Source organism: Heptranchias perlo, chromosome 22 (assembly GCF_035084215.1).
Source record: "Heptranchias perlo isolate sHepPer1 chromosome 22, sHepPer1.hap1, whole genome shotgun sequence".
In the NCBI taxonomy this organism is placed as follows: domain Eukaryota; kingdom Metazoa; phylum Chordata; class Chondrichthyes; order Hexanchiformes; family Hexanchidae; genus Heptranchias; species Heptranchias perlo.
In genome coordinates, this window is record NC_090346.1 from 14,197,479 (window position 1) to 14,217,899 (window position 20,421).

The 20,421-nt window shown below is 45.5% G+C and overlaps 3 protein-coding genes across 5 annotated transcripts in view; 1 reads left to right on the forward strand and 2 right to left on the reverse strand.

The window, feature by feature from the left end:
• Positions 1 to 2,721, reverse strand: part of mad1l1 (mitotic arrest deficient 1 like 1) — a 730,635-nt gene extending 727,914 nt beyond the window's left edge. For all 3 annotated transcript variants that reach the window (XM_068002947.1, XM_068002946.1, XM_068002948.1), the window contains exon 1: positions 2,594 to 2,721. The gene's annotated coding sequence lies outside the window, so the exon portion shown is untranslated. The remainder of the gene's footprint in view (positions 1 to 2,593) is intronic.
• A 1,026-nt stretch (positions 2,722 to 3,747) lies between these two features.
• On the reverse strand, positions 3,748 to 14,246 carry mrm2 (mitochondrial rRNA methyltransferase 2). The gene is made up of 3 exons (XM_068002950.1): positions 14,150 to 14,246; positions 7,300 to 7,578; positions 3,748 to 5,813 (listed from the first exon to the last, which is right to left on the reverse strand). Exons 2-3 carry the CDS (start codon positions 7,571 to 7,573, stop codon positions 5,389 to 5,391), a joined length of 699 nt encoding a protein of 232 aa, XP_067859051.1. The 5' UTR covers positions 7,574 to 7,578; positions 14,150 to 14,246; the 3' UTR covers positions 3,748 to 5,388.
• nudt1 (nudix (nucleoside diphosphate linked moiety X)-type motif 1) lies at positions 13,711 to 19,779 on the forward strand. Its single transcript, XM_068002951.1, has 4 exons — positions 13,711 to 14,672; positions 15,337 to 15,522; positions 16,678 to 16,823; positions 18,080 to 19,779. The coding sequence occupies exons 2-4, from the start codon at positions 15,371 to 15,373 to the stop codon at positions 18,268 to 18,270; spliced, it is 489 nt and encodes a 162-aa protein (XP_067859052.1). The 5' UTR covers positions 13,711 to 14,672; positions 15,337 to 15,370; the 3' UTR covers positions 18,271 to 19,779.
• The last annotated feature ends 642 nt before the right edge of the window (positions 19,780 to 20,421 follow it).

A 20,421-nucleotide genomic window follows, 5' to 3' on the forward strand; every position in this document is an offset into this window, starting at 1 on the left:
AAGTAGGTGAGCACATTGCAAATGCCCTAACTATAATCTTTCAAAGTTCTCTAGATTCAGAAACTGTCCCTCTAGATTGGAGAGTTGCACATGTCACTCCGCTTTTTAAGAAAGGAGAGAGAGGGAAACCAGGGAATTATGGACCAGTTAGCCTAACATCTGTTGTGGGGAAAATGCTGGAGTCTATAATTAAAGATAGGGTGACTGAACACCTCGAGAATTTTCAGTTAATCAGAGAGAGCCAGCAGGGATTTGTGAAAAGTAGGTCGTGCCTGACAAACCTGATTGAATTTCTTGAAGAGGTGACTAAAGTAGTGGACAGGGGAATGTCAATGGATGTTATTTATATGGACTTCCAGAAGGCATTTGATAAGGTCCCACATAAGAGATTGTTAGCTAAGATAGAAGCTCATGGAATCGAGGGAAAAGTACGGACTTGGTTAGGAAATTGGCTGAGCAAAAGGCAAGAGAGTAGGGATAATGGGCAAGTACTCACATTGGCAGGATGTGACTAGTGGAGTCCCGCAGGGATCTGTCTTGGGGCCTCAATTATTCACAATATTTATTAATGACTTAGATGAAGGCATAGAAAGTCTCATATCCAAGTTTGCCGATGACACAAAGATTGGTGGCATTGTAAGTAGTGTAGATGAAAACATAAAATTACAAAGCGATATTGACAGATTAGGTGAATGGGCAAAACTGTGGCAAATGGAATTCAATGTATACCAATGTGAGGTCATCCACTTTAGATCAAAAAAGGATAGAACAGGGTACTTTCTAAATGGTAAAAAGTTAAAAACAATGGATGTCCAAAGGGACTTAGAGGTTCAGGTACATAGATCATTGAAGTGTCATGAACAGGTGCAGAAAATAATCAATAAGGCTAATGGAATGCTGGCCTTTATATCTAGAGGACTAGAGTACAAGGGGGCAGAAGTTATGCTGCAGCTATACAGCATATGCAACAAACCCTGGTTAGACCGCACATGGAGTACTGTGAGCAGTTCTGGGCACCGCACCTGCGGAAGGACATATTGGCCTTGGAGGGAGTGCAGCGTAGGTTTACTAGAATGATACCCGGACTTCAAGGGTTAAGTTACGAGGAATGATTACACAAATTGGGGTTGTATTCTCTCGCGTTTCGAAGGTTAAGGGGTGATCTGATCGAAATTTATAAGATATTAAGGGGAACAGATAGGGTGGATAGAGAGAAACTATTTCCGCTGGTTGGGGATTCTAGGAGTAGGGGGCACAGTCTAAAAATTAGAGCCAGACCTTTCAGGAGCGAGATTAGAAAACATTTCTACACACAAAGGGTGGTAGAAGTTTGGAACTCTCTTCTGCAAACGGCAATTGATACTAGCTCAATTGCTAAATTTAAATCTGAGATAGATAGCTTTTTGGCAACCAAAGGTATGAAGGGATATGGGCCAAAAGCAGGTATATGGAGTTAGATCACAGATCAGCCATGATCTTATCAAATGGCGGAGCAGGCACGAGGGGCTGAATGGCCTACTCCTGTTCCTATGTATCATTCTATGAACTCCTTGCTAAGCTACATTTCACAGGCATTGGTCATTCTCCAGTACCTCCACCAAGGGGCATCATTCACACGTGAGCTTCCACACTGACCGTCAGCAGTCTATTCAACCAAAGAAAAGATCAGAGTTGAGACTGCTGCTGTCTTCACCCAATGTTTAAGCATACACATTTCCAGCAGGGGTTGCTGGATAACAATCAGAAGCAGGAACCATGGCAAATTTTCTCTTCCTTAACCGAGCGACACTGAGACAAACTGCAGGTACCCTGTCAATACCCCAACTGCAATTAGCTAACTCAGTAGACCAGCATCAAATCTGGGATTTTCTTGATCGCTGTGATTCACCTACTCACTGGATAACCTCACCATGCCACAGAGGGAGCCCTTAGAATAATGTTTTAACCTATACAACAAATAACATTAACTTTTTGAGGGATGCTAGAAGATAACAGCCTTTATTAAATACATTTCTATAAAAACATTGTTTTGCAATGCCTCAGTTGCCGGGAAAGTCCAACGTTTAATTCCCGTCACTTGGAGCTTGCTGATCGGGCGCTACAAATGGCTTCAGCATCCCCTGAGTAAGCGGAAGGGGAGAATGGTAAATCAGCCAGGATTCCCAATCCAGAGATCCCTCTGAGCAAGAGCAGGAACGGGCTCTGCTGTGGTGCCGTTCACGGTTAAACAGTCTACCAACAGCCCACTGTCTAGGCTTTGACAAGGACTGGACCCCAGTAAGAGTAATGAGGAGATACTCCAGGGCAGGAGGAGAGGGCAGTACCCAGGGGAGGAGGGGTCCGGTGGAAAGGGGGGCAGTGCCCAGTTCCATGTTGCAGGCCAGCTGACCTGCGCTTTACTGGCAAGTCCAGCCCGCCTCAACAACTGATCGGAAATTAAAGGGCGGTTCAGAGCGACCTGAGGGCCCGAGAGCATCGGTCGGGCCCCTCGCACCGATCGCAGCCGCTGAGGTACCGCGGCCAATTTAACCTCACCCCTACTGGAATCTCTCCTTCAAACCCCCGCTGGTCCGGTCGGGCGGCCCTTGTTTACCTGTCGTCCGAGGCCCGGACCCTTGTTTGCCTGTCCGCCGCGACACCTGTCGCCCGCTCACTCCCTGACCCCAGGTCCCGGGTCACTCGGCTCGCGCTCACTCACTTGGATCTCCCTCCTCGCCGGCTCGCACCGCTCTCCAAATCCCGCGAGATCTCGAGCCTGAGCGCCAACGTCTTACCACTCTCCTTCTAACAGGTGCGCAGTTGTACTACCGTAATGGTCCTAATAGCGGTATTTTCGCTCTTCCCCTCTCCCTCACCTCCCCCCCCCCCCCCCCATTCCTGCTCCTCCCTCTCACAAGATAGATACAGATTAGCAAGGTCCTTTGGCCCATCATAACTCACCGCCTGGAATAAGTCTATAGTTCCAATCATATATGCTAACCTAGGAAAGTAACAAAAGCTGACAAGTAACAAAAAATGCCCTGAATATACAGGAACATAGGTACAGGAGGAGGCCATTCAACCCCTCAAGCCTGTTCCACCATTCAATTAGATCATGGCTGATCTGTATCTTAACTCCATCTACACTCCATGGTTCCATATCTCTTAATACCCTTGCACAACAAAAATCTATCAATCTCAGTATCGACATTTCCAATTGACCTACCCGCAACAGTTTTTTGAAGGAGAGTTCCAGATTTCCACTACCCTTTGTGTGAAGAAGTGCTTCCTGACATCACCCCTGAACGGCCCAGCTCTAATTTTAAGATTATGCCCCCTTGTTCTGGACTCCCCCACCAGAGAAAATAGTTTCTCTCTATCAATCCTGTTTAATCATCTTAAACACATCAATTAGATCACTCCTAAATCTTCTATACTCAAGGGAACACAAGCCCAGTCTATGCAACGTGTCCTCAAAATTTAATCCTTTTAGCCCTGGTTTCATTCTGGTGAATCTACACTGCACCCCCTCCAAGGCCAATATATCCTTCCTGAGGTACAATGCCCAAAACTGAATGCAGTACTCCAGATGGGGTCTAACCAGAGCTTTATATAACTGTAGCATAACTTCCACCCCTTTGTATTCCAGCCCCCATGAGAGACGGGGCACTGCTTTAGTGACTGAATAAAGAAGTGTTATTTATATATTCTATAATTTTGTGTTTTTGGTGCATATTCCCGCATTTTGAAGTATATTGTGATTCATCCTTTGAAGCCAAAATAATTTATTCTGGATGGATTACACATATTTCAAATATTAAAACAAAGTAGTTGTTACAATTGTGTCTTGATTTTTGTGCCAACAGAAGGTAACATACAGTCAATATAACTGTTGGGCTACATATAAGCAGGTTCCACAGCTGAATAAGGCAATTATGTAAATAATAGTGACTAGGTTTAAGATTACTCAGAAAATGATTTAAGTAGAGATAAGTACAACATTTTAATGAAAATAGCATTTATATAGCACCTGTCACGACCCCAGGATGTCACAATCCGCTTTGCAACCAACAAAGTAGTTTCGAAGTGTCGTTACCATTGTAATGTTGGAAATGTAGGCAATGCAACAGACAATTTGTGCACAGCAAGGTCCCACAAACAGCAATGTGACTAGATAATCTGCTTTAGGTGTTGGTTGAGGAATAAATATTGTCCATGCTCTTCTTCGAAATAGTTCCGTGGGTTCAACATCTCATCCAAAAGACGGCACCTCGACAGTGCAGCACTCCCTCAGTACTGCACTGGGAGTGTCAGCCTGGATTATGTACTCAAGTCTCTGGATTGGGACTTGAATCCACGACCTTCTGACTGAGAGTCAAGAGTGCTACCCACTGAGCCACGGTTGACAACTTGTATTTCTGTAGCACTCAACGACAGGAAAATGTCTCAATGCATTTTACACATGTGTACGGTTCTGCGAGAGCTTTCCAGTACCCGTGAACCAGGACTGTGAGTGTTGCCAGGTGAGGTCATCACAGCTGAGCCTGATCCTGACCTGACCTGACGCCCACCTTTTCCAGCAGGGGTGACTAGATGGTGAATATAGTTGATTTTTCCCCACCCTAGCCCAAGGGCACTGAGACCAACTGTACCACCCCTTACTGCCATGCTGGCTGAGATCAGCTAAGTCAGCATAGATCTGGAATCGCACCTGGGATCTTCTAACCTATATACCACGCAAAGAAAGTTCAAACAATATTTTTTTAAATAAAAGATATGCCACCACTGAGCCAAGGCTGACTGCTAAAGGCTACTTGATCATTAGACAACTGCCATGTATGGGTTTGAGCCCCCTTGCTTAATGGGCAGCAGGTACCAAGAAACTAACCATAAAATGTCTGAATGTATTGCCACTATTTCGAAGAAGAGCAGGGGAGTTCTTCCCGGTATCCTGGCCAATATGTATCCCTCAACCAACACCTAAAACAGATGACCTGGTCATTTATTTCACTGCTGTTTGTGGGAGCTTGCTGTGCATAAATTGCATTGCCTACATTACAACAGTGCCTACGCTTCAAAAGTAATTAATTGGCGCTTTGGGAGATCCTGAAAAGGTCGTGAAAGTCGCTTTATAAATGGAAATTCTTTCTTTTCAAGTCTTTCTTTTTTAGTCAGTCTGGGTACAATGTGTGACTATGCACCAAGGGAGAATTTTTTAATCTTGAGAAACAGAGGAACAAATAACTCAGCTTCCTGCGTATCTCCTCGTAAAGGATTACAGAGCAGCACAGCTAGGTGATGGACTATCAGCCTGGGCATGGGGAGAAAATATAAATGAACAAGTTCTACAAATTGTTAGATCGCAATCAAAATTCTCTTGAGCATAAAGTCTTTGTTCTTTCAGAAACATCAGCTTTTCCTGTAGCGTTTTGCTAAAAAGTAGATCTCCGACGATTCCTTCCTGCTCGCCCGCGGTTTTAAAGTCTTCACCTCTCTGAACAATTCGGTGAGTCGGTTTTGGATGAGGCGGCTGTGAACCCCATCCCAAAATTTACAGAGCAAGGTGCCGCCAGGACCCAGGACCATCCTGGCCAGCCCCAGGACGCACAGGCACAGCTCGGCGAGTCGCTGCTGGTCCAGCTCACGGATGCCACTGGCGTTCGGCGCCATGTCATTGAGGATCACGTGAGCCTCCCCTGCTGGCAGTGACTCCTGTATTCTGGCTTGGACTGCGGGCTGCAAGAGGTCGGAATGAGGCAGGAACAAGGCGCCATCCAGTGGGGGGATGTGTAAAAGGTCGACTCCCACAACAAAACCCACAGGAGCCTCCGGATCTGGAGAGATGAAATGAAATCGAAATAATCAACAAAGCAGAATAAACGTACGGAGACGCTTTATGTTTTGTGACAGACCCTACTTACCTTACTCCCTCTCCACACAATATTTAATTTATTTCTCTCACCTACACCAACCTTGCTCAAGAGGGGACACATTCCCGGACACATCTGTAGTGATTCGGGTTGCTTTAATTTTACTTGTTCCCCTCTGCGAGGGGAAGGAAGTGGAGTGTGAGACAGGTATCAACTGCGGCTGGAAGACCACCAACTCGGTGAAGGAGGCCCTTTGGTTCGCCCAAAACCTGCTGGTCTTCCAGCAGAAGGAGCTGTCCACGACCGAATGTTGCCGACTGACACACTCCAAGGTCCAGGTGTACGTGCTACAGGACGCGCTGAAGCGAGGTGCTACCTACGCAAAGGCTCTATAGGGAAAGGCCACCCCATCTTGTATTGTAGAGAATGTATTAGAAGAGATGTACTGTGTTTTAAAATTGTAATAATGAGATCATACTGTATATGATCTGCACTGTATTGCTTTGATCTGCCTTGCTTGGAATTGTCTTTTTACTTGAACTGTGTGTAAACTGTATGTATATACTAATTTTACAAAATAATGTATATTTTGAAATTTTTTAAAATGTGAGAAATCTGCAGTCTGGTACCTCGCCCAAGTGGCATTCTAGGGAGGCACATGGCTAGAGCATGTGTCAGAAGGTCGTGGAGTCAAGCCCCACTCCAGAAATTTGAGCACACAATCCAGGCTCACATTCCAGTGCAGTACTGAGGGAATGCTGCACTGTCAGAGGTGCTGTCTTTCGGATGAGAAGCTAAACCGAGGCAACATCTGCCCTCTCAGGCGGACGTAAAAGATCCCATGGCACTATTCAAAGAAGAACAGAGGAGTTCCCCTGATGTCCTGGCCAATATTTATCCCTCAACAAACACAACTAAAAACAGAGGATTTGGTCTTTATCACATTGCTGTTTCTGGGATCTTGCTGTGCGCAAATTGACCGCCGCATTTTCCTACATTACAACAGTGACTACACTTCAAAAGTACTTGATTGACTGTAAAGCACTTTGGGACATCCTGAGGTCATGAAATGCTGACCTACTCCTGGGGACCCCTGCAAATACTGACACAGTCCTGGGAGCCCCTTGTCCTATATTCTAAATGTCAGTGCCAGCTATTCATTGCATAAAATGTTTATTAAACAGCAACAGAAATAACGTGCTAGTAATTCAACAAATAAACTTTCAGAAAACATGCACTTGAGACATTGTGTTTGCGATAAGCAGCACTCACAGCCCCAGATGGACAGGAATTTGATCAGCTCGCAGACCCCCCCACCCACCGAGGGTTTGACCCCCGTCCTCCAGTTTAAAAAATTACGGACTAATTGATCTTTCGAGCCCTGCTACAATAGAGTAAATTGTACCCGGACCCCCCTCCCCTCCCCTCCCATCAGCTGCACGTCACTCACCAGAGCCTGTGGCGTTGACCCTGTGAACCGCGACCTGGCTCCAGGCTCCAGGCGCTGCGCCGCAGTCAATCACACTGAACCCAGGCTGCAGGATGCCATGCTTCTCGTCTATCTCCAGCAGCTTAAACGCGCTCCGACAGCGGTAGTTCTGTTGCCGGGCGGATTTCACGTAGGGGTCACTCAGTTGCCTGGCCAGCCACCTCTGCTCGGCCGGAGTTTTTTTCAGCCGTTCCGCTGTTGTGTGAAACAAACGACGCTGGACCCGAGAGATCATATCGCCTGACAAATAGCAGGGAGAAAATAACACATCTTAATACTTGCAGAACGTCTTTTGTTTTAATTCCAAGAGTCACACACCTTCCATTTCTCTAGCCTAATTCCATCATCTCTCCCTCTGCCTTTCCCCCTGGATGGATTCCATTCAGCAATGGGACAAGCGAGGTGAGAAGTCAGCAGAGTGGAGGTTGTGGGCATGGGTACCAATCTGCATTGCTACAACACCGTGCGTCAATATACTAGGCCTTCACTGTAATTAAACATCCCAAAGCAATCGAACAGGGAGTAAGAACATAAGAAATAGGAGCAGGAGTAGGCCATACTGTCCTTCGAGCCTGCTCCACCATTCAATAAGATCATTGCTGATCTTCCACCTCAACTCCACTTTCCCGCCCGATCCCCATATCCCTCGATTCCCCTCGAGTCCAAAAATCTACCCATCTCAGTCTTGAATATACTCAATGACTCAGCATCCACAGCCCTTTGGGGTAGAGAATTCCATAGATTCACAACGCTCTGAGTGAAGAAATTTCTCATTTCAGTCTTAAATGGACGACTATGCCCCCTAGTTCTAGACTCTCCAGCCAGGGGAAACAGCCTCTCAGCATCTACCCTGTCAAGCCCTCTCAGAATCTTATATGTTTCAATGAGATCACCTCTCATTCTTCTAAACTCCAAGAGAGTATAGGTCCATTCTACTCAATCTCTCCTCATAGGACAACCCTCTCATCTCAGGAATCAATCTAGTGAACCTTCGTTGCACCATCTCGAAGGCAAATATATCCTTCCTTAGGCAAGGAGACCAAAACTGTACACAGTACTCCAGGTGTGGCCTCACCAAAGCCCTGTACAATTGCAGCAAGACTTCCTTACTCTTCTACTCCAAATCCCTCACAATAAAGGCCAACATACCATTTGCCTTCCTAATTGCTTGCTGTACCTGCATGTTGACTTTCTGTGCTTCTTGTATGAGGACACCCAAATCCCTCTGAACACAAACATTTAATAGTTTCTCACCATTTAAAAAAAATCCTGTTTTTCTGTTCTTCCTACCAAAGTGAATAACCTCTTACTTCCCCACATTATACTCCATCTGCCACCTTCTTGCCCACTCACTGAACCTGTCGAAATCCCTTTGCAGACTCTTAAAATCTTAGAATGGTCACAGCACAGAAGGAGGCCATTCAGCCCATCGAGCCTGTGCCGGGTCTTTGTAAGAGCAATCCAGTTAGTCCCATTCCCCCACTTTTTCCCTGTAGCCCTGCAATTTTTTTCCCTTCAAGTATTTATCCAATTCCTGTTTGAAAGCCATGATTGAATCTATTTCCACCATCCTTTCAGCTAGTGCATTCCAGATCATAACCACTCACTGCGAAAAAAAGTTTTTCCTCATGTCGCCTGTGGTGCTTTTGCCAATCACCTTAAATCTGTGTCCTCTGGTTCTCGACCCTTCTGCCAATGGGAACAGTTTCTCTTTATTTACTTTACCTAAACCCTTCATAATTTTGAACACTTCTATCAAATCTCCTCTCAACCTTCCCAGCTTCTCCAGTCTATCTTTGTAACTGAGGTCCCTCATCTCTAGAACCATTCTAGTAAATCTTTTCTGCACCCTCTCTAAGGCCTTCACATCCTTCCTAAAGTGCGGTGCCCAGAATTGGACACAATACTCCAGTTGTGGCCGAACCAGTGTTTTATAAAGTTTCAACATAACTTCCTTGCTTTTGTTCTCTATGCCTCTATTTATAAAGCCCAGGATCCCATATGCTTTTTTAACCACTTTCTCAACCTCTCCTGCCACCTTCAAAGATTTGTGCACATATACCTACAGGTCTCTCTGTTCCTGCACCCCTTTTAGAATTGTACCCTTTATTTTATATTGCCTCTCCTCATTCTTCCTACCAAAATGTATCACTTCGCACTTCTCTGTGTTAAATTTTATCTGCCACGTGTCCGCCCATTCCACCAGCCTGTCAATATCCTCTTGAAGTCTATCCTCCTCACTGTTTATTACACTTCAAAGTTTTGTGTCATCTGCAAATTTGGAAATTGTGCCCTGTGCACCCAAGTCCAAGTCATTAATATATATCAAAAAAAACAGTGGTCCTAGTACCGACCCCTGGGGAACACCATTGTATATCTTCCTCCAGTCCGAAAAACAACTGTTCACCACTACTCTCTGTTCCCTGTCATTTAGCCAAATTCGTATTCCTGCTGCCACTGCCCCTTTTATTCCATGGGCTTTAATCTTGCTGACAAACCTATTATGTAGCACTTTATCAAACGCATTTTGGAAGTCCATATACACATCTTGCATAGAGCTGGCGCAGACTCGATGGGCCGATTGGCTTCCTTCCGTGCTGTAACCTTTCCATGATGCTACATCAACCGCATTGCCCTCTCTGTTACCTCATCAAAAAACTCAATCGAGTTAGTTAAACACGATTTGCCTTTAACAAATCCGTGCTGACTTTCCTTTATTAATCCACACTCGTCTAAGTGACTGTTAATTTTGTCCCGGATTATCATTTCTAAAAGCTTCCCCACCATCAAGGTTAAACTGACTGGCCTGTAGCTGCTGGGATTATCCTTACACCCTTTTTTGAACAAGGGTGTAACATTTGCAATTCTCCAGTCCTCTGGCACCATCCCCATATCTAAGGATGACTGGAAGATTATGGCCAGCGGCTCTGCAATTTCCACCCTTACCTCCTTCAGTAACCTAGGATGCATCCCATCCGGACCTGGTGACTTATCTACTTTAAGTACAGCCAGCCTTTCTAGTACTTCCTCTTCAGCAATTTTTAGCCCATCCAGTATGTCAACTACCTCCGCTTTTACTGTGATTTTGGCAGCACCTTCTTCCTTGGTAAAGACAGATGCAAAATACTCATTTAGTACCTCAGCCATGCCCTCAGCCTCCATGCGTAGATCTCCTTTTTGGTCCCTAATCGGCCCGACCCCTTCTCTTACTACCCATTTACTATTTATATGCCTATAGAAGACTTTTGGATTCCCTTTTATGTTGGCTGCCGGTCTATTCTCATATTCTCTTTTTGCCCCTCTTATATCCTTTTTCACTTCTCCTCTGTACCTTTTATATTCAGCCTGGCTCTCACTGACACCTGTCATACGCCCCCTTTTTCTGCTTCTTACTCCCTATCTCTTTCGTCATCCAGGGAGCTCTGGCTTTGGTTGCTCTACCTTTCCCCCTCGTGGGAATGTACCTAGATTTTACTTGAACCATCTCCTCTTTAAAGGCCGCCCATTTTTCGAATACAGTTTTGCCTGCCAATCTTTGATTCCATTTTACCCTGGTCAGATCTGTTCTCAACCCACTGCAATTGGCCCTCCTCTAATTAAATATTTTTACTCTAGATTGCTCCATGTCCTTTTCCATAACTAATCTAAACCTTATGATACTATGATCACTGTTCCCTAAATGTTCCCCCACTGACACTTAATCCACCTCGTTCCCCAGAACCAGATCCAGCAATGCCTCCTTCCTCGTTGGGCCAGAAACATACTGATCAAGAAAGTTCTCCTGAACACACTTCAGAAATTCCTCCCCCTTTTCACCCTTTACACAATTACTATCCCAGTCTATATTAGGATAGTTGAAGTCCCCCATTATCACTACTCTATGGCTCTTGCACCTCTCTGTAATTTAATTGCAAATTTGCTCCTCCAAATCCTTTCCTCTAGTTGGTGGCCCTTAGAATACACCCAGTAGTGTAATGGCACTTCTTGTTTCTCAACTCTAACCAAACAGATTCTGTCTTTGATCCCTCCAGGACATTCTCTCTCTCCAGTACTGCAATATTCTCCTTAATCAATACTGCCAACCCCTCTCCTTTTTTTCCTTCCCTATCTTTCCTGAACGCCTTGTATCCAGGAATATTTAGTACCCAATCCTGCCCTTTTTTGAGCCAGGTCTGTTATCATCTCGACATCATATTCCCATGTGGCTATTTGCGCCTGCAGCTCACCAACCTTATTTACCAAGCTTTGTGCGTTCACACACTTGCACTCTAAATCTATCTTAGACTTTCTCGTATTCTCTTAGTCTGATCCCACCTAATACTGTACTATTTCTTACTCTAGTGCTATCTGTCTCTCCCAATCCTTTGTGCACCTTGTTTCTCCTTTCCTGGTGCCCATCCCCCTGCCAAATTTGTTTAAACCCTCCCCCACAGCAGTAGTGAACTTCCCCGCGAGGACATTTGTCCCAGCTTTGTTGAGGTGCAACCCGTCCGTCCTGAACAGGTCCCTCCTGCCCCAGGACTGGTCCCAATGGCCCAAGAATCTGAAGCCCTCCCTTTTGCACCATGTCTCTAGCCACGCATTAACCTGCCTTATCTTCCTATTTCTGTACTCACTAGCACGTGGCACTGAGAGCAATCCAGAGATTACTACCTTTGAGGTCCTGCTTTTTATCTTCCTCCCTAGCTCCTGAAACTCTAGCTGCAGGACCTCATCCCATTTCTTCCCTATGCCGTTGGTACCCATGTGGACCACGACTTCTGGCTGTTCCCCTTCCCCCCGTGGAATGTTCTGCACCCTCTCCGTGATGCCCTTTACCCTGGCACCAGGGAGGCAACACACCATTCGGGACTCCCATCGACAGTCACAGAAATGCCTGTCTGTCCCCCTGACTATCGAATCCCATGTGACTACTGCATTTCTACACTTCACTGTCCCCCCTGTGCAGTCCTTTTCCCCATGGTGCCAAGCTCAGAACTGCATTCCTTCGAGGTGTCGTCACCCTCACTGGTATTCAATGCTGAATACCTGTGAGAGTGGCACATACCCAGAAGATTCCTCCTCTGCCTGCCTCTTCCTACCCTTTTGGATGGCCACCCACTTGCTATCCTGAACTCTCTGTGGCTGCAGGGTGACCACCTCCTGGAACGTACAATCCAGCCTCCCTTATGCTCTGCAGTGACTCCAGCTGCCCCTCAAGCTCAGAAACCCTCAACTTGAGCTCGAGCAACTGGAGGCATTAGTGACCTCCTCACAACTTACTTTCCAACCTAGCTTTGTATCATCAGCAAACCTGGATACATTAAACTCGGTCCTTTCATCTAAGTCATTGATATAGATTGTAAATAGCTGAGACCCAAGCACTGATCCTTGCGGCACCCCACTAGTTACAGCCTGCCAACCTGAAAATGACACGTTTATTCCTACTCTCTGTTTTCTGTCCGTTAACCAGTCCTCTATCCATGCTAATATATTACCCCGACCCCATGAGCCCTTACCTTGCGTAACAACCTTCTGTGTGGCACCTTATCGAATGCCTTTTGAAGATCCAAATATACGACATCCACTGGTTCCCCTTATCTACCCCTTATCTAGTTATATCCTCAAAAAGCTCTAATAGATTTGTCAAACATGATTTCCCTTTCATAAAACCATATTGACTCTGCTTAATCATATTATGATTTTCTAAGTTTTACCACATCCTTAATAATGGGTTCCAGCATTTTCCCGACAACTGATGTCAGGCTAATTGGCCTGTAGTTCGCTATTTTCTCTCTCCCTTCTTTCTTGAATAGTGGGGTTACATTTGCTCCCTTCCAATCCACTGGGACCCTTCTAGAATTTTGGAAGATCACAACCAATGCATTCACTGTCTCTGCAGCCACCTCTTTTAGAACCCTAGGATGTAGGTCTCAGGTCCATGGGATTTATCAGCTTTTAGTCCCATTAATTTCTCCAGTACTTTTTCTTCAATAATATTAATTACTTTAAGTTCGTCACTCTTGTTAGACCCTTGGTTCACCACTATTTCTGGTATTTTTTTGTGTCGTCTACTGTGAAGACAGATACAAAATATTTGTTTAACATCTCTGCCATTTCCTTATTCCCCATTATAATTTCTCCTGTCTCAGCCTCTAAGGGACCCACATTTGCTTTTGCTACTCTCTTTCTTTTCACACACTTGTAGAAGCAAGTAGAGTAAGAGGGGCCTCCGACCTGAACTTGCCCGGCGGGTTAAATTAAGATTACCCCCGGCATTTCAAAATGTGAGGCCAAGACGGCTGAAGACTCTGGGACTGAGGCTGCAATGAGGAAGGCGTGCAAAGCAACCAGGAGTGGATAAGGCTGGGCGGGGCAGGAGGAGGAGAGGCTGCAGGGAGGGGTGGTTTGAGGCTGTTGGGTAGGGAAGAAATGAGGCAGCTAAGGAATCTGTAGATAAAGATTTTGCATTCGGGGACTGGAAACCAAAGCCGATCGATAAGGACGGGGTGATCAGGGAGCAGGACTCAGTGAGGAATAGGGTGCGGGCGGCAGAGGTTTGGATGATTTGCAGTTTGTGAAGGGTGGAACGTGGGGAGGAGGGTGGAGTGGGTAAAGGTGCTATATAAATGCAAGTTGTTGTTGAGACACCAGAGAGGATGAGGCAAGTGTCAGATTATTATATAAATGTTCGATCGGGAGATAAACTGCTCTGAACAAATACGGAACACAAACCGAGTCTTTAGCAGTCGATACGATGAAGTGTTCTCAAAGGGAACTGAAACATTAATAAGGACATTAAACCCCTCAAAGTCCGGCTGTAAATACTCACCTCGGGCCCGGGCTCTCCGAGTCACACCGAACTCTCCCCCGCAGGAAGCAAAGCCCCACAAACTCGCCACACAATTGAAACTTTAGAAAGAATCTCTCGTGAAACCGGTCAATCGTTAATTAAATACAGACTATTTTTTCAATAAAAATACTCATTTAAAACGCATTCTTTCGGATTTAAAATATTTGCGATACAGAAATAAAATTCTGTGCAAAATGTAAGTATTTCATCGAGGCTCCAAAATCTCATGACCCTTTTGCAATTTATTTTAAAATTAACTTGCACAGAAATTGATCTCGGTAATAACTGGGATCGTTGCTTTAAACCGTGTCTTTTTTTCCCCGCTTATTCTCTTCTTTTTGTTTCCGGCCGGTGCGCATTGAGTGTAACTCTCCTCGTGGGTATCGGCCGGCGAGCTTCGATTCGATTTTAATCGGTGCCGGTGAAGGGAGTCGGAGCCAATGCCCTGCTCCAGGTGCTAAAGAAGGCGCAGCCTGCGGGAGCCGAGCTGTCAATCAACCAGGTACCTGTCCCGGGCTCACAAATGTAACAAATCTTTCATTCATCAAAAGCCAGAATGGATACATTGCTTGTTCGATTGGAAACATCCTCGCGTTCTAACCATTGACACTGACTCAAGAAGCTGTATTTCCATTGTTAAGATTACGTTACAACAGTGGCTACACTTTAAAAAATACTTCATTGTCTGTAAAGCGCGTCTTGCGGTCCTGAAAGGCGCTATATAAATGCAAGTCTTTCTTATGTATACACTACCTGAGTTGGTGATTGATCCATGGTCTCAACCCTCCCTATCTCTGTCACCTCCTCCAGCCCTACAACCCTCTGAGATCTCTGCATTCCAAGAACTCTGGACTCTTGTGCATCCCCCACACCCTTCGCCCTACCATTGGCGGCGGTGCCTTCAGCTGCCTAGGCCCTAAACTCTGGAATTCCTTCCCTTAACCTCTCTGCCATTCTACCCCCCTCTCCTCCTTTAAAACCCTCCTTAAAACCTACCTCTTTGATCAAGCTCCCTGTCCTAATGTCTCCTTATGTGACAATTTTTTGTCTGATGACGCTCCTGTGAAGCGCGTTGGGACATTTTACTACGTTAAAGGCGCTATGTAAATGCAAGTTGTTGTTTGGCGTATCAAAGCTGTTTTACATCCGTTTCTTTTGACCGAGAGCTGTCAGCTGTTGATCAACCACTGCTGCGGAGAAATGTTCACCACCAAGCTGTTGACCCTCGTGATGGTCAGGAGGCAGCGGCAGATCCTGCTGGGGATGAAAAAACGGGGGTTTGGAGTAGGCCGGTGGAATGGGTTTGGAGGCAAAGTGCAGCCTGGAGAAACCATAGAGGAAGGAGCAAAGAGGTAATGTTTGTGGAGCTTTTTACATATTGCTTTTTCTTCCCCTCCCTGTCCCCATAAAAGATGCTAATTCTCACTGGAATACAATTCCGCAGTGGGGCAGCAACCTTCCAGTCGCCATCTTCAAGCCTAGAACAGTGAGTGTCGGCAGGCTGTTCGACCAGGGAGGGCATTGCAGGCACGCCGATCCTGTCATGATCCCCACACATGCATTCGATCCAGCATGGATCTCTGAATAGTGATCAGGAGTGGGTATCCTGGCTGATTCCCCATCTCTGGTATAGGTGTACTGAGGCCAAATGTAGTGCCTTAGCTCAGATCATAGAATCTTATAGCATAGGAGGCCATTCAGCCCATCATGCCTGTGCCAGCTCTTTAAAAGAGCTATCCAATTAGTCCCACTCCACCACTCTTTCCCCATAGCCCTGCAATTCTTTTCTTTTCAAGTATTTATCCAATTCCCTTTTGAAATTTACTATTGAACCTACTTCCACTGCCCTTTCAAGCAATGCATTCCAGATCATAACAACTCACTGTATATCCCCTCTGTTTCTTTTGCCAATTATCTTAAATCTGCGTCCTCTGGTTACCTACTCTCCTGCCAGTGGAAACAGTTTCTCCCTATCTGCTCTATCAAAACCCCTCATAATTCCAAACACTTCCATTAAATCTCCCCTTAACCTTCTCTGCTCCAAGGAGAACAATCCCAGCTTCTCTAGTTTCTCCAGATAACTGAAACTCCTCATCCCTGCTACCATTCTAGTACATCTCCTCTGCACCCTCTCCAAGGCCTTGACATCATTCCTATAATGTGATGCCCAGAATTGGACACAATACTCCAGCTAGTTCATCGCAGACAGGAGTTTCAATCTGGGGCCTTCTGGTCTGGGTGGTTTAGTGCTGCGCTATCCTTAACAACGAAGCATCAGGAGAACTGATAGCCTCTCGTTAATCAGTGTGATATTGTTGTCAGTGAATGCAGCTATCAGTGCTGCTCAATGGAGTTGAGGTACAGATCAGCCATGATCTAATTGAATGGCGGAACAGGCTCAAGGGGCTGAATGGCCTCCTCCTGTTTCCCACGCTCCAGCCATCAGAAATATTCATTTGAAACCTCTTTTTAATTTGTGTTTAAAGTAAAGGTACTTCCTTCCTCAGGGAATTATGGGAGGAGAGCAGTCTGACTGCGCACAGCTTGGAAAAAATCGGACAGATCAAGTTTGAATTTGTCGGTGAGACGGAACTCTTGGACGTTCACATATTCCGTACAGTTGGTTACCAAGGGGAACCAGTGGAATCGGAAGGTAATGACCACACTTCAAAAGTAATTCATTGACTGCAAAGCACTTTAGGGCATCCTGAGGATGTGTTCAAATCCCTCCATGGCCTCGTCCCTCCCTATCTCTCTAACCTGAGCAGCCCTACAACCCTCCGAGATCTCTGCATTCCTCCAATTCTGGCCTCTTGCATAGAATGTACAGCACAGAAACGGGCCATTCAGCCCAACAGGTCTATGCCAGCGTTTATACACCACACAAGCCTCCTCCCTCCCCTCTTCATCTTACCCTATCTGCATAACCTTATATTCCATTCTCCCCCATGCGTTTATTTTGCATCCCCTTAAATACATCAATGCTATTCCCCTCAACTACTCCTTGTGGTAACCATTCTCTGGGTAAAGAAGTTTCTCCTGAATTCCCTATTGGATTTATTGGTGACTATCTTATATTTATGGTCCCTAGTTTTGGACACCTCCACAAATGGAAACATCTTCTCTGCGTCTATCCTATCACACCCCGTCATAATTTTAAAGACTTCTATCGGGTTTCAGCCTTCTGTTTTCTAGAGAAATAGCCCCAGCCTGTTCAATCTTTACTGATAAGTACAACCTCCCAGTTCTGATGTCATCCTTGTAAATCTTTTTTGCATCTTCTCCAGTGCCTCTTTATCCTTTTTATAACATGGAGACCAGAACTTGTGCATCCCCAATTTCCATCGCCCCACCATTGGCGGCTGTGCCTTCAGCTGTCTAGACCCTAAGCTCTGGAATTCCCTCCCTAAACCTTTCTGTCTCTCCACCTCTCTCTCCTACGTTAAGACCATCCTTAAAACCTACCTCTTTGACCAAGCTTTTGGTCATCTGTCTGAATATCTGCTCGTGTGACTCGGTGTCCAATATTGTCTGTTAATCGCCTTGGGATGTTTTACTGCGTTAAAGGCGCTATAGAAATGCAAATAAAAACAGAAAATGCTGGAAAAGCTCAGCAAGTCAGGCAGTATCTGTGGAGAAAGAAACAGAGTTAACATTCTGACGAAAGGTCTTCGACCTGAAACATTAACTCTGTTCCTTTCTCCACAGATGCTGCCTCACTTGCTGAGCTTTTCCAAAATTTCTGTTTTTATTTCAGATTTCCAGCATCCACAGTATTTTGCTTTTGCTATAGAAATGTAAGTTGTTGAGTCCAGCACAATCAATCAGCTTTTTTTTGTTTTGCATTTGTTGTTTTGAATTTGAAAAACAAAACTTGAGTCTCCACCTCCTGTTTACTGCCTCCCGCAGAGATGCGCCCGCAGTGGTTCGACCTGGACAAGGTCCCATTTGACAAGATGTGGCCTGATGACATCATCTGGTTCCCCCTGATGCTTCAGGAGAAGAAGTTCAAGGGTCATTTCAAGTTCGAGGGACACGACACTATTCTGGACTACACGCTGCAGGAAGTGGACGATCTGGCAGCTGATGAGGAGTCTTGATTCTGACACATCACGCTCCGAAATACAGGCTGGAAGGGGAAAAGTTTAACACATTCGCCGCCTGCGGTTGTTGAAACACTGGGAATGTACGTTGTAGCAAAACTGTCATCAACGGCCGTTGCAATTTTCTTTTCTCTCAGTGGAAGAATTAAGTGCTGCTGGTATTTTTACTAATTTTTTTCGGACATTTAATAGGGGATTTAACCTAGAGTCGCCAACTCTGGTTGGACGTTGGAGGTTTCATCACATGTCCTTCTGCCTCCAACCACCCCACCCCCATACTCTTATCATCAGTCTCTCAACATATCCGTCCTCGAGGCCCACCGCAATCCCGCGCCAATTCATTACCCGATTGGATAATTTTTGACCTGTTGTCAAATGGCCCTTTTCCCCATCTGGTACCCCAGTGTTACTGGATGTTGCCAATCTGATGAGCTCAGATTCTGTTTAAGTTGAACGATCCCATTTGCTGTAATATAAAATATCTTAGTTTAATTAAAACAAAAGTAGACTGTGATTTGTATCCATGGACACAATTAAATTTGTTTTCTCTTCTTTACATAACATTGATTTTTTTTGAAGGAGAAAGAAACTGCAAGTACATAAATTTTTATTTAAATTGAGCTACTTTCCCCCCTTGTCCCCTCCACACAACCACTGGAAGTGCTGCTCTGGAACTGCACACTAGATGGTGCACAAGAGCAGCTGTGTGTCTGACTCCAGACCCAATGCCAGCAATCTCTCTCTTTTTATTCTTCTGAAACTGTGCCAAGTCTTTGCTTAAAAACACAGGAGGCAGAAGTCAGCATGGAATGAGACTGTAAACCCAATCTTTATTATAATAATCTAGGAATCTGTTGTGGTGTTCTTAAGGTGGCTCTCCTTGCATTAAACCCCAAATCTTATCATGATGATTTAGGACAGGTGGCGGGGCGGGGGGGGGTTAGTGACAGCAGAATTTCGAAGAGTAGAACAGAAACAGTATTTCAGTGACCACATGTACTGGTTCATTTCCTCTGTATCCTGTGTCTTTCTCAGGGTGACCGCACCGAGGAGACCAGAGTTTGATCTCAGCTCTCGAAAGGCATTTACATCTGAGCTTCCCGCAGGAAGTGAAATAAATCCGGCTGGGGGGAGAAGTAAATTTCCTGTATCGGTGAAGTGCAGGCGCTGGCTGAATGACCGGAGACAGCCTCCTTGTCTCTGGACTCTCAATCCTCCAGAATGAATGAGGTAGTCTGCATACAGGGGAGGGAGGAAAGGGGAAGGAAAGCAGAAGAGATTAAAGTAGTTTGACCGCACTCTGGCACAGAGGGTCAAAACTGCAACTTGTGGTGATGAAGCAGGGCATGTGGGTTTGCAACCACAATCTCCCCACCCCCACCCCCACGTAATGTCCCCGGCCAGGGCATTAAACGCTCCCCCCACGCACGGAATAGCTGTGCCTTGGCCGTGATCTTGCAGTTCGTGTCGGTGAAGAGCCAGGTGCTCTCTTTGCCTTGGCTACTGGGGGGGGGGGGGGGGGGGAGGGGGGCGAGCCCTACCAGCAAAAAAAGAGAAAAATTGGGATTTACATTAAAAATAAATCAGTATTGCTGGAAAGAAAATGGTTCAGGCGTGTGTGTGATGCCTGCTATAGTGGAATAGTCCACAGATGCTTGCCATCCAGGTGGCACGATTGACCATCTGGAAGAAGTGCTGGAGTTCTATTGGCCTATGGAACCATAGCACAACACCAGTCGGTGTCTTCAGGTCATATAATTTGAGTGTGGAGATGCCGGTGATGGACTGGGGTTGACAATTGTAAACAATTTTACAACACCAAGTTATAGTCCAGCAATTTTATTTTAAATTCACAAGCTTTCGGAGATTTTCTCCTTCCTCAGGCAAATGTTTCAAGGAGCTCTTGAAACATTTGCCTGAGGAAGGAGAAAATCTCCGAAAGCTTGTGAATTTAAAATAAAATTGCTGGACTATAACTTGGTGTTGTAAAATTGTTTACAAATATAATTTGAGGAGAGGGCAGTGGACTGGACCGCACTGCAAGGGTTTTGTTTACACACAATGTCCACGTTCCACACTTTGATGCATCGCTGATGTAAAATTACCAGTCAGCAGCCCACTTCACATCTGTTCAAAGCCAGATCCTAA